The 16,422-nt window shown below is 40.4% G+C and overlaps 2 protein-coding genes across 5 annotated transcripts in view; both read left to right on the forward strand.

Annotated features, from left to right (window-relative positions):
• Positions 1–4,575, forward strand: part of ano3 (anoctamin 3) — a 37,214-nt gene extending 32,639 nt beyond the window's left edge. For all 4 annotated transcript variants that reach the window (XM_075470037.1, XM_075470039.1, XM_075470038.1 and 1 more), the window contains exons 23-25: positions 358–508; positions 601–790; positions 1,159–4,575. In XM_075470037.1, coding sequence (XP_075326152.1) covers positions 358–508; positions 601–790; positions 1,159–1,341 — 524 coding nt within the window. In that variant the 3' untranslated portion in view covers positions 1,342–4,575. The remainder of the gene's footprint in view (positions 1–357; positions 509–600; positions 791–1,158) is intronic.
• An 8,987-nt stretch (positions 4,576–13,562) lies between these two features.
• Positions 13,563–15,140, forward strand: fibina (fin bud initiation factor a). Its single transcript, XM_075471005.1, has one exon. It carries the CDS (start codon positions 13,566–13,568, stop codon positions 14,220–14,222), a length of 657 nt encoding a protein of 218 aa, XP_075327120.1. The 5' UTR covers positions 13,563–13,565; the 3' UTR covers positions 14,223–15,140.
• Positions 15,141–16,422: the final 1,282 nt, after the last annotated feature.

Genomic DNA, 16,422 nt, shown 5'->3' on the forward strand with positions numbered 1-16,422 from the left:
TACAGACCATTCACGAACTAAAAAAAAGGACATGGGGACGTTTTCTCCACTGTCGATATCTGTAATCAAGAAACACAGGGATATTTCATTATCATCAAAGGGTATAAAAAGGGTCACATTTTTCTCGTTAATTTATATCCTTCGGGCTAATTCTTGTTAATGTTTCACTAATCAGAGGTTTGATGAGCTGTTTCAGTACTGTTTATTAAAGTATGTAGATTATTATGATTATTATCATGTAGATTATTATATTATTATGATTACCATTATACTCATTTTCCTCAATGTCGTTATGTGTACTGTATATGTCAGATAAAGTGTTGAAAAATGTTTGTTTTCCTCTGTTTCAACTGACAGGTATCTGGCATGGGATTCTCGAGGGCATCGGAGTGCTGGCAGTCATCACCAACGCCTTCGTCATCGCTATAACCTCAGACTACATCCCCCGCTTTGTTTACACCTTCAAATATGGGCCCTGTAAGAACAAGAGACACCACCATGAGGATGAGTAAGCAATAAAAAATAGTGTGGATGGTTTAGCCATGTCCGGGAGGGCGTGAGAAATGTGTTTGGTGTGATATCTTTTCCTGCGTCCCTCAGGTGTCTGCAAGGCTACGTGAACAGCAGCCTGTCTGTGTTTGACATGTGGGAGGTGAAGAACAGCAGCCATCCTAGATACTGCAGATACAGAGACTACAGAGCACCACCCTGGAGCTCAATGCCCTACGAATTTACCCTGCAGTTCTGGCATGTCTTGGCTGCCAGGCTGGCGTTCATCATCGTCTTTGAGGTCTGTCACTACACCTTTCTTTTGTGTATGTTTACAAGCAAGGCCAGTAGCTACAGCTAAATCCCCTCACAGTATGTGCTTCTTTAAATCACCTCTGTTATTTTTAGGTATTTTTGATATGCTGTCTGTAAGATAAAAGCCTGAGAGCTCACCTTTTTTGAGATTTTTATGGTTTAATCACGCCCCTGAAGAAGATTAATACATTTATTCCATCCAAAGCCCACATAGTAGAATCTCCAAATTACTTGGTGGTTCCTGTGGGATGTATTTGGTTTTACATTTGTGTTCTTGTTCATTTATGCAGCAAATACCGACAGCAACAACTTGGGTCATCTCTGCATGCTAACTGATACTATTGCTACTTTCAGCACCTGGTGTTTGGGATCAAGTCCTTCATAGCGTACCTCATTCCGGACATGCCGAAGGATCTCTGCGATCGCATGAGGCGGGAAAAATACCTGATGCAGGAGATGATGTACGAAGCAGAACTGGAGCATCTCCAGAAAGAGAGAAAGAAGAACGGGAGGCGTTATCACCATGAGTGGCCTTAGTTATACCCCTGTGTGTCCACTACACACCGCTCAGCTCACAGGCACAACCTCCTTGCTTATTTATGTATTTCAGCTTTGAGAGTCTAGCTTTGCACCGCTGATTCTCTACACCAAAGACAACCTCTAGAGATCCTCTCCCAAACCTGCCTGGCTTCAGCCCAAGCTCTGACCCAGAGCTGTTTCTGGCCATCTGTTCCATGTCCTGTATTGTGCCCGACCCACCCTAATTCCTCACCTGGCTCCATCCAGCAGGTTGCCCTTGGGTCTGTGCTGTGTCATAGCTATGTTGGGAAAACCTTTGCAAATGTAATGTTTACTATGCAGATCAAGGGCTGCAGATCGCCACTGTTCGCTCTTGGCACCCGTCCTGAACTCTCTGTTTGTGGCAGCTAGCACTTTCCTTTGACTCTGCAGTGCGGTGCAGCTCGCAGCATGGCCGCGTTTCCCTCCCATCAGCATCAACAGAACTGCGTCTTGTGACAGAGCTCCAGTGGCCCTTAACATTTTCTCGTCGCACAGTGATTCTGGTGATGTTGCTACCAAATAAAACACTGTTCTTGCAAAGTAACTGTTTATTAATGTTGAAGCATGCTGATTGATATTTGCAGACATTTCATTAACTGCAAAGAACATATAATATAACAGTAAACACCTCTTTTGAAGGATGTTGACGTCCATTCAGTGCATTTGGCAAAGACTTCTCTCTGAAAACTGTAAAGTGCATGGTAGTGCTGTTTTTTTTTACCTTTTGATAGACAAAGTCCCTGTCTTGATGCCTGGTTCACGTATGTGTGTGCGTGTGTGTGTGTGTTCTCAGTGTGAGCTGTGTGTTAATCTCTGTGCTACTGCTGAGCTTGACTGTCTTGAATTGAAGAAATGTGAACTTAGTGCAATATGATTGTGCCTACAGTGTAACAATATGATTGCGCACCACAGTTGTGTCACCAACATCGTTTTGAGCAGCACGTGCTTTTTTTAAAATGCAAGAAATATTCTTTCTCGTTATGCTGTTGTTTGATCTGCTGTAAAACTCCCTGAACTCTCCTGGAAGGGTTTGTTTTGGATGCGAGTCACGCCACAGTACCTATTCGAGTCTCTCAGCATGTGGCGACGGTATACACTGTAACTCAATTCCTGCCGTGAGCAATATATACACTGCAGGATCCACAAATCTGCTCTTCCGTTCTGCTCCTCGCAGTCTGTTTTTCATTTGTTGTTGGAAGTCCCAGAGTTTGGTTGAAACTTGGATAACTTGGAAATACCTGTGGCTTGGATGTTCAGTTTGCAAAAGACTGTCATCCACTGTTCCTCACTCACTGCACATGAAATGACTTCTCCTGCCCCTGTCTTTTATTAAACGTATGATCAGACACAGCTATGGCTGTTGACTAAAAAACAGGAGCCTGAGAAGTTTTATTAGACGCAGCGTTGTGACGTTGCCTTTTGTTGTGGTCAGTCGTGATGTCATGTATTAAAACAGCATGTTTGTGAATGGGGAACTCAGGAAAAAAAGGGCATCATGACTGATATTTGCCCTGTGAGACTGAATAAGGATCAGCATCATTTCCCTCCTTAGTCACACAAATAGGGAGAGTCATGGAGTATGAGGAGTGAACAGGACTGATGAGGCAGATTTTGTATTTAGTTAGTGACTTAAATGTGGATCCATACAACAGGACGAGTCATATTGATCCAATTTTATACAGAGTAACTGTGAAAGCAGCACCGACCTAACGCATGAAGGCAAAGAACAGAGCTACCCTGAATGCACTGCCCTACATTTTACAAGGCTTGGATTTGTCTTTTTCTGCTTTTGTACATCTTTTTTCTTTCTTTTTTTTTTACATGTGTAATGTTTCTATAATTCTTTTTCGCTGTTGGTATGAGTTCTCCTTTTCTCACCCTTAGATAGACAAAGTAACACCCACATTTTTCTCAGGTGTCCTCTGACTGTTTGCAGGTGATCGACTTTTTAACGTATTTTCTAAGATGCAATCGAAGGTGTCCTGCTTTTCCAGACACACATTTTTGCACTGCAGTGCTTTTGCATGACTATTATGCATACTCAGTAAAAAGCATGTTTGACTTTTTATCATTTGTTTACTTTTTTTCATGATTGCAGTTACTGTATTCGAGCAGACCAGAAATCATGCAATCCGCTCATAGTGTGCACTTCATCGTGGAGATGTACTGTGTGATGCCAGTTGTTGGTCAAAAACTAGTGAGGCTTTCAGGTCATGTTCACTGCAACGACTCGTTGTTTCATTCACAATGTAGAAAGGCTTGCTTTCAGATCTCATTCCTGAGTTTGATTTCAGAACATCTTCCCTGCTATGTCAACACTTAAGATCTATGCATGTTGTTATCCTTGAGTGCTATTTGTTTTGAGCAGATGCAGATGTTCTGGTACATTTGTACTGTAGAGTATACATGTCTTAACTCCTGCTTTGAGCAGAGCTAACTTCTGTAATGTTGTTAAGAGCTTGTTGTTAAGAACATATCACCTCCTTCTTTTTTGGGTCTTGATCAAAGCATATGTGTCTTGATATGGTAGGATTTCATGCTGAAGGAGCATTTTTTTAAGTTGGACTTGGACTCCACACTAGTTATCATCATCTGCCCTGGGATTTCAAGGAGAGTCTGAATGCGAATCCCCAGAGTTCCTCTGTCTGGATGCTCAGCTGGGAGTTATGAAGAAGTTTACCCCTAAATACCTTTGGGTGTTTAACCCAAAGGGAGAGGGTTGAATTTATGAATAAATACATGACCTTGGATGTCAGATTTGCTCAGCTACTAATTATTTCCAAATGGATCTTCATCAGTTCACCTTCTCACTAATACAAATGTTGCACAGTGGTCTATAGGTCTTTCTCATGCCTTCTACTGTCGGGAATGGCACAATATGGGTATGTATGATAAGTAATAATGGCGTGACCTTGCACATATCTGAAAACATAGCCGTCCAGAGGGGGGATTAAGCTTTCTGTTGTATGTCATGCCTCCTAATAGGATTGTGTTTGAGCAATGATGTACTTGATGTGGAAGCACGGTGACGTCAGCTCATAGATTTAACTGTATAATAGGCTGATATCAGTTGTGACATGAAGTGTATCAATAGGGTTGTTTACTTCATTCCTGTTTACATGTAAAAAATATACTGAAATGTATAAAAAAAGAAATAATGTAATATAGAATAATTTGGATATCACTTTTTTCTGTAATAAATCATGGATTGCACCTTTTAAATCTAAATTTCTCTCTTCAGTTTTTTTTTTTTGTTGTTCTCTGTTGTAACGTGAAAGAGCAGGAAAAAGGGCCTCTGAGTTTTTATCATTTTCACGACTGTTCCAGTTCAACAAATTTTGCTTATGGAACAAACTGAAACCCACCAGAGTGCAGACACTATTTTATTATTTCTCCACGCTATTATCACAAACCACAAACCTTCTTGCCAAAATACGATCATATAACATACTGTTAAGAGGATTGTGTTTCTATAACAAGCCCACTATGTGTGCATTGTAGTATTTTCCCACCACATGATTAAAGTTCATGCCACTGCTGCTCAGCCCTCACCACTAACTGTTTTTCCGTTTATGTCTTCTCAACTAACACTAGCCTTCATTTTTTTTACAGTGAGGTCTAAACACTCCAGAAGAAACATGTAAAGGTTTACTTTGATTTCTGATGACAAACGTTTCATACTTTAATTGTTTCCCCTGTTACGCTGCCCACACTGTGATATTTCCTTTCACCTCTTTGATTTACCAGACGTTATGTCACAGCCCAACATTAAGGCTGTCACTGTTAGATCTATTAGAGAAAATACAGAGGACACATCGTTCCTCTTCAGTGTTGTTGTGGTGTTGTTCCTTTGTACAGTACGGAGGCAAGTTGACAAACTTGCGTGGCCTTGAGGCTGCACCCCCGAAGGCACAAATTCAGGCAAAAAGATGCAGATAACTGATTAAAACAAAAAAAAAAACTGAAATGAGTACCTGAAAAAGACTGTAAGAAACATATTAGAACACTCTAATGTTTGCCTGTGACAAAATTGACACAATTGTTTTGGAGTTTTTTTTGGTCTTTTGTTTTTTATAAGATAAAAAGTAATAAGTAAAGATTGAAGATCTTTTCATTTAAACAAAAGTCTACACAAACTTTAGTATAACTTGATGACTGATACAGCATTGGGCCTTAGAACAGAGAATTTACTTCAGAGATGAAAGCAGCGAAGCAGGGTTTTTCAAAGTAACTGCATAAAGATAGAAAATCTATCCCCCAGCTCAGCTGCACATCCTGCAGCCGTTAGCGGTTGTTTTGCAGGGGCAACCTATCTACCGAGTTGCTCATATTTTGAACAGAGTCAGAGTCCCAGATCAGTCATAATTCCAACCACTGCCTCATATATCAGTGATTTTAACCACATTTCTGCTCACACAGACATTAAAGTTTTTCTTGGTCTCCACAAGTACCTCCATTTGACTGATGCCAGGTTTCAGCACTGATTTACAATGATGGTAATCTGTGGCGCTGCCGAGACTGTGGTTGTAAATCCGACAGCACCGATGTGTAAACAGGACAGCCAGCAGAGGATAACCACCGGGGGACAAAGGGATCATAACACTGATGTCCACAAATCAGCAGAAAACTCAGTTTGTTGCTGTAGTCGTTGCTGCTCTGCATTCAGTATGAGATATATATGTTTTTGGTCATTTATTTTCCACTGATATTATCTAGATAGTTCATTTTTAGCACTCACTGTCTGTTTCTCAGTTTACCGTCTCGCTTCACACTGAAATATCGCAATCACTGCCTGAGCTAGGGCCGGACTGCCATGACATTTTGTGCAGTGATGATCCCCAGATGTTGAGTCCCACTCATTATATTGATCCCATTTTACCTGTTACCATTTGAGGCCCTGTTTGAGGTATTTCTCTAGTGGTGGAGGGATTAGAAATACAGTTCATTAGCTTGTTGACATTTAGGTGATTGCCCAACATAATGATTGATAAACAAATCAAGATTTTGCTTTTTGACAAAAAAATTTAAGATCGAAAAGATATGAAATCATTGTTGAAAAGCCTCGACCTTGCCTGACTCACTTTACTCCGGTTATGTAAAACTGTAAGTCTATATAAACAAAAAGACATGCCAGTGATTCAAAGTGGAAATATACAAAAAAAATATATAATTGAAAACATAATAACCTTTTCTGTTCAGTTACCAAAAACCTTTTGTCTTCTGTCCCATGGATTTTACCAGAACAACCCCCCCCACACACACACACACACACACACACATGCACACTCCCTATGTTGGCAGGTGTATTACTTTAAAGTGATTTAGAGTAGAAAGGAATTACAGTAGTGACAATGCATTTTTCATTAATTCTCTGATCGCTCACAAGGGGATTTTTGAATTGTTGTTGTATTAACACCCGTACATCCTCACACACAATCTTGGTATAGTATTTACTGGCAGCTTTAACTGAGCTCTCAGATCCAATCCAAAATAATCTGAGCTGACAGCACATATTGAAAGTGTAATCATGCAGGGCAGTAAAACAGGTCTGTGATCATATGCACGTCTTTACAATCTGATGGGACATTTGTCGACCAAATTGAAAATGATGTGAATATAACTGCACCGTTTGAAACCGGCTTATAAAAACAGCTCAGCTGGGTGAATAGAATAAATCAGATATGAAGCGTGAGCAACTACAGATAAGCTGACCTGAGGAAACCTCTGGCACAGTGAAGCATCAGCCTTGGATAGCTAGATATAGCTGGATGAATGAGTGAACTGACATTGAGAAAAATAAAAGAAATGCAGCACTGGAATTATAACAAAAAGTTTGATCCATCTTAGCTATCTACTAAAAACACATCAATTTGGATAATGATCTTTGTTAAAGTTTCCTTTTAACTTTATAGCTGTAGTAGTACTGGTATCAGTTGTGTATTTGTTGCGGCATATCTAACAATTCATTTCATCAGTAGGGCATTTCATCATCTAATGTGAATATATGCATGCCTTAGAATAAGTGTCTGAATACATGTATATATTTTTCTATTTGTGCATTTTCTTCTGCTGTGGATGATGAAAATACTGACACTCAAGTGCAAGCTGTTCTGCAGCAAACATGTAGAAATGAGCTTCTTGTCCTCTCATGCAAACACTTGATATATCACGTCTGCTTAGCCTGAGTACCTGTCTCACTAGTTAATGATGATGCTTTGAAGTGAGGAACAGTCTATAATCAAGGTTAATCAGGTGTTGTGCTTAAATGCCTATTTAAGTGCCAGTGGTAAGTAAATACTACATGTGCCACAAAGTCCTGTCATAGGTCAGCTCTTTTGACCTATGACACCACTGAGGTGATTGGAAATTTTTAGAATTTGACTTGTGCAAAGGAGACCCAAATAATGTCTTAATAACAAATGTTTGATTATATAAGCTTGATCGAGAGGAATCAGAGATGGAAATGATTCCCTGATGCTATGTCGTTACGGTAACGATCCCTCTTCCTTCCCCACAGTGTATCCCTTACATGCAGGGCTAATTAGGTTTCCAAATAGGAATATTCTTTAACTCTACATTTCAGTGAAATATAAGACAAGTTGCAGTTCCTAAGAAGACAGATCTCCCTAGATGTGGATCTTTTTTTTTTTATGCCTGCTCCCACATTTTATTCAGTACAAGGGTGTAGTTTGAACCACAGTGACTCCTTGCTTGCATACTTGGCCTACAACCCTTTTCCAAAGTGGGAATAGAGGAAAAGCAGCAGAAATTCCTTTACAAATGATATTGTTGGCAGTATCAACCGGTTTTCACTTCTCTATTAAATTTCTCCAGCATACAAAGCATATCCCCGGTTCTACAATACACCTTTGCTGTGCTTTGAACCTTTGTATTTGAGTATTCTGTTGATACCCTGCCTGTTTGTCTGACATGGTTGTCCTTTCATGCTTCTCCCTGCTTTGTGATCTGTTCTGTTGAGTCATTTTGCATCTGTTACCAGCCTGTACTTGTGCCAAATGTTTGAATACAGGTGCTGTAACCTTCTCAACCGTCAGACCTGGATGAGCTGAAGTTTTGCACCTTTATAGGATCACCATGAGACAACGGCAAAACCAAAGGGGAAAGAGCTCTGTGAGTGGGCTGGGACACATAGTGATCAAAGTGAGTGGCAAACTGAATTTCAACAAAAAAATATTTGCTTACACTTGATTTTATTCATTTTAGAAGACATTAGTTCCCATAGCGAAATCTGGATCAGTTTAGAAACACAGTCAGGGTTATGACTGATGACAGTGGAGAGTCCACACAGATTTGGATTCAACTGAAAGCAGAAGTTATTTCTCATCAACTTTGCTCCACCTAAGAACACTTTTTGAAGCATTAAGAAACAAAAAGCTCTCTCTAATTTGCCCTCTTGAATATACAAATGTGATCTTTAGCAGGTATATTCCAGTGGTGTGTGTTCTCGTTCTGCTTTTAAAGAGTTGGTGGGCGTATGGACTGCGAACGTCTCATCATTTAGCAGCGAGTGAGAAATGTAGGAAGGGAGAGACAAACAAACTGAGATTATACAGCTGTGGATTAGGAACACCAGTACAAAATGTTTGTAATGCTACACTGTTACAGTGTGTATCACTGATAATTCTTCTCCTGCTTCAGAGGACTCCAGTTAAACAGCAAAGAACGATGTGCCTGAAAAAACCTTTTTGTCTTTGCAGTTGACTATATGCTCACGTGGCATTTATTCTGCAAGATTAAGATGTATGTGAACTAATTTTTCAACACAAAGGCTGTTACCACAAAGGGAAAAACAAGCCATATTTAATACATATTCAATCTTCAAAACACTGGGCACTGAATGCATGTGGTTACATTCACTGTGATTCATTTTCCTTCGTCTCTAATATTTCATGTTGATTCCCTGTGTATTTACTTTATTTACAGCAAAGTTTACGGAGGCCATGGACAAATATGTTGCAGTTTGTTCGTGAAATTGCAATGTTATTCTACATCTGAATGACTTTAGATGTGGGGCTGAGTTTTACTCAACAATTATTTTTTTTTAGTCGCTGTACGAAAAGTCAGAAGTCACAGCCACCATCTGCAGGTCTTGAAGTAGTTCTGTGTCCAGATGCAGATTCAAAACATCAAAACAAGCGACAGCAAAATGAGGAGTTTGTGCAGAGCTATGTGCTTTCTCAGTTCTTTTCGGAAACACGTCATTGATTACCTCACTCCTCCACTCAGTGTCGTGGGCAGTTGTCTGAAGGATGAAGTGTGGTCTCATTTTCCAACTCTCTCTACATCCCCCAAATCTAGCACTCTGAGGTCATTAAATTGATGTAAAGTGCTTTATAAATAAAATATATTATTATTATTATTATTGTTATTAAATCTCACCGTGCATCTTTACCCTAATGTATATCAGAACAAACCCAGCAAAGGCAACCGATCACTGCTGATATAATCTACCAGGTGTTAAGGATCAAATTCAAACTGTATTTATTTATTTATGTGTTTATTAATTTCTTTTTAATTTTTTTATTAGCAATGACCATGGAATCTTTAAGATTCACTGTGAGATAGCTACTGGTCTCTGCAGCCTCCCACACAGCCCGCAGGCTCTCAACCTCCTGCTCACCCAGATCAGCATTAAGAGGAAACCCATCACCATCTGAATGAAGGGCATCTGTCCAAACTGCAGACTTAAAGCCTCTTTACACAGACCCACACACACACACACACACACACACACACACACACACGCGCACACACATACATGCTAAGACGACATAATACAGTGGAGGATCAACAAGAACATCCTCTCCAGCTCCACTAAATTATAGTTGTTGCTACATCTGCTTTCAGGCAGTTTCACATTGCCGTGCCCTCCTCTCCCTTGGTGAGCCGGCTGGTTTATTCCGTGTGAAAAACGGAGAAATGCTAGTTTTATTCAGGTGTGAGACTTATAGAAAGAGCAGAGAGAGAAGGCATGCAGAAAGTCTCAGGCTGTCTCTGAAAGTATCCTCCATCTTTGACTCTTTGCTCAGAAGTGCAAAAGTGGTCACAAACAAACAATTCCTTTCTCTAAAGGCATTCCTTTAATGACTCAGAGCTGGTGGGAAATGCAAAATATGTGGATTTCCTGAGTTAGATTAAATAAAATTGCCACAGATTTCCACAAATTACAGTGACTGCACGTATGCCGTGGGAATGGGTTTTGTTTAATTGACTCCATAATGACCCACATAAAAATGAAAATTTGCTCATGCACAACTGTTGGAAATGACTCAGACCTATCAGCGGTACAACTATGCATGTGTCAAACACAGTCTTGTATATTTACATAAGGTCTGCCAGCTGAGACAGAGCAGCACTTCAAGTTCACACTAATCAAAAGTAAATTCTCTGTGTGTGAAATGCAGTCAACATTTTGTGCTAACAGTAGATCAAATCACGGTTGTTATCTGAACTTTTCGTCTGATTCTGCAGCTTCCTCTCAACTCTATGGAGCGTTTTGAACGCTTTGCTCGTTGTGTTTTGTTTCTCTGGCCTGCAGATTTACTGTTTCAGTTCAGTAACGGCACACTGCTTGCTCAGCACCAAACAGCAGAAATGTGTACTTAACAGCTAAAGTGCCAAAGATCCTTCAGGAGTTCAAGGAGGCACATTGTTGAGGGAACAGTGAGCTTGAAAAAATAATGAAGCAAGAATTAAACTGCTAAGAGGGCTTTATTTGTCCCATATGCATTTTATTTAGTTTTTTTTAGGGCTGGGCAATGATTAAAATTTTTAATCTAATCAATCACATGATTTCCCTGTTGAGCCACTGATCCACTGCTTAATGAGTGAATAGACAACTATTTGTTAACATGTTTGGTACATAAAACCTAATCACTACATTGTTATCGCGGCTTAGAGGCAGCTCGGTGTGTGGAAAATTTAAATATTTTTGTTATATATAGACACTTGAACAGTTTGTGGTTGATTGACCTGGTGTGGCACAACTGCTCGTCTGCATCTGATTAATCATCCTGTTCATCCTTGCAGCAGCCTCCCACCTGTCTGCCCTGTCTGCATTAGGAGGCACGGCATTGTATGGATTTAGCAGCAACTTTCATGTTGTAAAGGTTTTTTTTGTTGTCTTTACTTTTTTTTTTTTTAAAAAGGCCTGCATCACATGACCTCTGCAATCCCTTTCCCTCACAGAGGGCTGTATCAGTATGTGTATGTATACTCAGATTTTTCTCAAAGGTACTTTACATAATTATACCTATCCTCTCATTTCTTCAGGTTTCCATTGTCACTGCTGTGTGCTAACCCTTTGCTGACTTGTATCATTCATCTTGACAAATCCCGTAAACGCTTCCATCCTGCTGCTCTGCTCTGCTTGTTGGTCCCAGAGAAGAAAAGTGAGTGATGGTAGAACACAGAATATGACAAGAGCAGTTTCATCAACAGTCTTTAAATATTCACTTTTCCTGATTTCTAAATGAATATGTGTTGTTGGGTGATGATTTTAAAATGTTTTGGTTTTTTTCCAACTTTCTCTGTGATATTGGAAAAACACAATCTCCATCGTCCACGAATGGGTGGACTGAACACAAGACATAAACAGCCCAGTGTTTATAGCTTGCCATATGCTTCCAGTTTTTATGCCTATTTTGTGTGTATTGCTTAAAAGCTTAGAGCCACATCTGGGACCACCCTGTGAAGATGTAATTAACCGAGACAGGATGTGTAATAGAGGGGATCGCTGCCGAGGGGACTCCCTCCATGCAGTAATGTAATCACCTGACTGAACTCATCAGAGTGAGCTCCAACTACACTGTCACCATGTGAAAATACAATAAAATTTACAAATTAAAATGACATCTAATCAATTTGAGACCACTTTCTCTTGTTCCTGAGACATTTTAGCATTGGACAAGAAATCACGGTGTTCCTATTCTTTTTAAATGTTTTTTGGGCAGTAGTGGCCTTTATTTAACAGTGTAGACAGAGTGGGGGGAGGGAGAGTGGAGGAATTGCAATTGGCCCCAAGCCAGGACTTGACCTAAGGCAGGCTGCATTGAGGAACTACAGACTCCATCTGAAATTCTATCAGGAAATCATGGACTCTTTGTCCTAAAATCTAAAGATGGGAGGGACCATCGAGCTTGTTATCAGTGCAGAGTCTAAAAAAAAAGAAAAACATGTGTTATGATGTAGCGCACATGTCATGGATAATTTGCATATTTGTGAAGGCACCATTAATACTAAACAGTATGAATAGTTGTTAAAGCTTGATGCCGTCTTAATTATGTCTTTTTCATGGATTACCTTATTTCAGCAAGACAATGTCAAACAACATTCTGCACATATCTGGAACAATATGAGTAAAAATTATAGCATAGGAAGCCGTTGACTCACCAAAATCCTTTATCAAGCAAGAATGGAAAAACTATTCACTATCAAAATGGGAATAACTTTCTTCTCAGGTTCAGAACAATTACGGAGTGATGTTCAAAGAAGGCTGATGCAACTGGGATGAACTTACCCCAGACTCAATATTTGCAGTAACATCAAACTCAATGGTATTTGTTCACACCATTCTTAATATTTGAATCAATGTTATATTATTTAATCTTCAGAACTGTTATGTTCAAATGAGTCAGAAGTAAGTCACTAATATTATTTTGTGTAATGGGAGAATATGTATTAAGAAAGATCCAATAGTCCGTTGAGGGACTTTGCTGTGCTTTGTGAAATATTAAATGGAAAGAATACAGAGAGAAGAATACCAAAGAATACAGTCGGGTTAGATTAAAGTTGAAAATGCCAGATACATATGTGTTCATTAAAACTAATGGTACATAATTATATAGGTCAGTAAGTTGTACCCTACACTAGAACCAATCAGTTTTGTTTTTAAAATGTGATGAGAGTCAAAATACTAGATTTGCGCTCACGTGTTTAATCATCTGCTTTAGATCCGAGATGCTTCAAAATCCTCAACAGTTGTCAGCAGTCTCTGCTCAAATACAAATAATCTTAGATTGAACGTAGGCTCATTACTTGGCACTAACACTGTGTGTTTGTACCAGGAGCCGCCAGGGGCCCCTCAGACTTTAACTAGCAGTCTGTGCCTTTTAGGTGACGGGGGACTGTGTAACATGAGTCGGGATGAAAACTCCGCGCTGCATCCGGCGCTAGTCCAGATGCTGACAAAGAGGGAGAGGAGGTGCATGATGGATCCTGTCCCACTGCTGCTGATCATAGTCGCATCTTTACCATTATGCCCGGCAGTATACACCGGACCCCTCCAGCCGGAGATCTCCAACGGCACTTTCCATCACTTCTTCGTCCCGGACGGGGATTATGAGGAGACAGTGGACCCCGAGAAGTGCCAGATGCTGTTTAAATTCTCCGACGTGTTCCCATGTAGGGCCTCAGAGGAGAGCGACGCCGCCGTGCGGGAAGACTTCGTCATCACTAAGCTGCAGGCGGAGGACGCGGCGCGGCTGCTGGAGAGCATCGGCCGGACCGTGGCGCACGACCTGGACGGAGAGGACAGCTACGGGAAGTTCCTCCAGCGGGAGATTTCCCAGATCACCGAGGCCTTCTCAAATGTGGACAAGTCACTGCTGGAGCTGGAGGTGAAGTTTAAACAAAGTCAAGAAACCGAGCTCCGAGAGGAACAACAGCTGAACGGCAATGTGGTGAAACAAGTGAGCGACATAAGGGACGCTCTGAGGGAAACCACCGACATCTCCCTGGGACTCAAAGATAAACACGAGCTGCTGTCCCTCATCATCCGCAGTCATGGCACCAGACTGAGCCGCCTGAAGACAGAGTACCTTAATGTTGGTTCTTAGTTGTGGTTTGGCTGTTTATTGTGAGAGAAAGGACTGTTTTGTTGAGTGTATGTATGCGCGTGAGAGACAAAGACCCACCAGTTTATCAAACAACTGGCAAGTTCATTGTGACTTTTGAATTTCTTTCTTAAGTAGGCCTACCTGAAATACTCTGACCTTTGGTTGTTCCCATTCCTTGGAGCTGTGTCACTGAAGGGAGCTCTAACAAAAATATCAACACATTCCTCTGAGTCAGGAGGGAAAAAAAGAAATGTGAGCATGAATTATGCCTGCAACGAGCCCTTTGTGCCACTTCTGAGGGGAAATTTTATTGGAGTATGAAAATAAAAGGCCAAAAATGGGTATTTCTCCAGATATGTATAAAACTGTCAGTCTGTATGATTTAATCTTTGTTGTTTACAGCCGATCAAATAAATATTTGTTACATAACATAATTTTCCGAATTTCTTTCCATCCAGATTGAGTAATGCCCTCAACAAAATTTCAATCTGCATGTCAAATTCATTATTTTTATTTTTCATGTCCACTCTGTGTCCTGAGACAGACTGCAGACTCATTTAAATCTCCATCTTTTCAACTCTGAGGTTTGTATAAACTGTGGAAACCTTTGAAATCTTCTCTTATTATTGTCAGGCAGTGAATGATAACCCTGCCCTACTGTCACTGTTTCATGTCACCATGGTTGTTGTCATCCCTACAAGTGGCAGACTGAAGTGTCCCTTCAAACAACACCTGGTTAACCGGCGTCTGAAGTCTGTCACTGCATTCCCACTTCCATCTGGAAGTCATCTGCTCAAGTATGAAATATATTTGTTTAAAGGCAGCTGCTGTCACTATTATCTTCCCTTTTATCTGTCACAATCTGTAGAGTCCATGTTACATTGGTAGTATCACTGTATTTTAACTCTAAGCTGTTTCTGTGCCTTCATTAAAATGTCCTTGTTCCTTTGGTTTCCAGCTGTGCAGAAACAAAACTCCTTATTTTAGACAAACTGTTTATTGAGGAACGTTTCAAGGCTGTTTCAATTTGTACATTTGAATTTGATATTTCAACCATCTCCAGTGTTTTATCTGCCTTTAACTGCTGTATAAAAATCTCTAGTTCCAACCACCATCTCCAACAACCGCAAAGTAACTGCCACAAGCATGCCCACTTTTTACAGAGTTTCTCTGCAGATTTGAGAAAGCCAGATGGGCTGCCATGGGCTCAACTGGGTGTGATTTCCTCTGTCTGGTTTTCCTCACAGTCCAGCTTCCCCTGAGGGACCCCTTTTTAAAAACAGCTCTGTGTAGCTCAGCACAGGGCAGGCCGACCTCGTCAAAAACCCTGAGCTGCAGGAGCACTGTATGCAGAGAAACCCTATATGTCTGCACTGCTCTTAATTTCCATGGGCACTGCAAGGGCCTCGCAAGATTTGATTAAAAGATGTGGTTAAAATTTCCACAGTGTAAGTAAAGGTGGAACAGGTCACAGAGGCTCTCACAAGCGACCCACCCTTCTCAGTTCATTTGTCTTTTTTGGCTCAAATCGTTAATTCCGCTTATAGAAAAATATTATTTCCTGCAGACTGATTCAAGCCCCTGATGCTTGGAGGCATGGAAGCCGGAGCTTTAAGCATGCTGTCGGAAGAGCGTATTTTTTTCTCACAGACATGTTCTAAGGACAAACAAAGAAAGGTCAGGAATGCAGACCAGAGTTGACCCGAGAATACTTTGACCCCTCTCTGTGCTGAGCACAAAAGCACAAAGCCCTAAAGCAGCATGCCTCTGTGAGGAGAGCTGTTCCACACTACATGTGCTACTAATCCTGCTGTAATTAAGACTGCTATGAATACTATACTACGATACACACTTTCTTTTCAGAGTCTTTGAGATGGAAAAAAAAAATATAGAAACCAATCAAAACAAACTTACCGAGGACATTTCAGAAGACAACTGAGAAACCTCCCATCAAGCAAAGTGTGTCACTGTCAAATGGACCCTTAAGTTTTTAATGCCAAAAGAAGAAATAAACCTAAGTTCAAAATTACTTTACATCTTGTTACAGATGTGATGTTACATAACATTAGCACTAGTTCTGTGCAGAAACAATATTTACAAGTAACCCTTCATTTAAGTAAAAGTAGCATTAACAAAACATTTCCAGTATGACCAATTTGAAAATGACACAATTCTTTTCATTTCAATGTAGCACGATGTG

The sequence above is a fragment of the Odontesthes bonariensis genome, chromosome 7 (genome assembly GCF_027942865.1).
Source record: "Odontesthes bonariensis isolate fOdoBon6 chromosome 7, fOdoBon6.hap1, whole genome shotgun sequence".
Lineage (NCBI taxonomy): Eukaryota > Metazoa > Chordata > Actinopteri > Atheriniformes > Atherinopsidae > Odontesthes > Odontesthes bonariensis.

Bases quoted from the DNA above. Each gene is read 5' to 3' on its own strand.
- fibina (XM_075471005.1), top strand. From the start codon at position 13,566: ATGCTGACAAAGAGGGAGAGGAGGTGCATGATGGATCCTGTCCCACTG.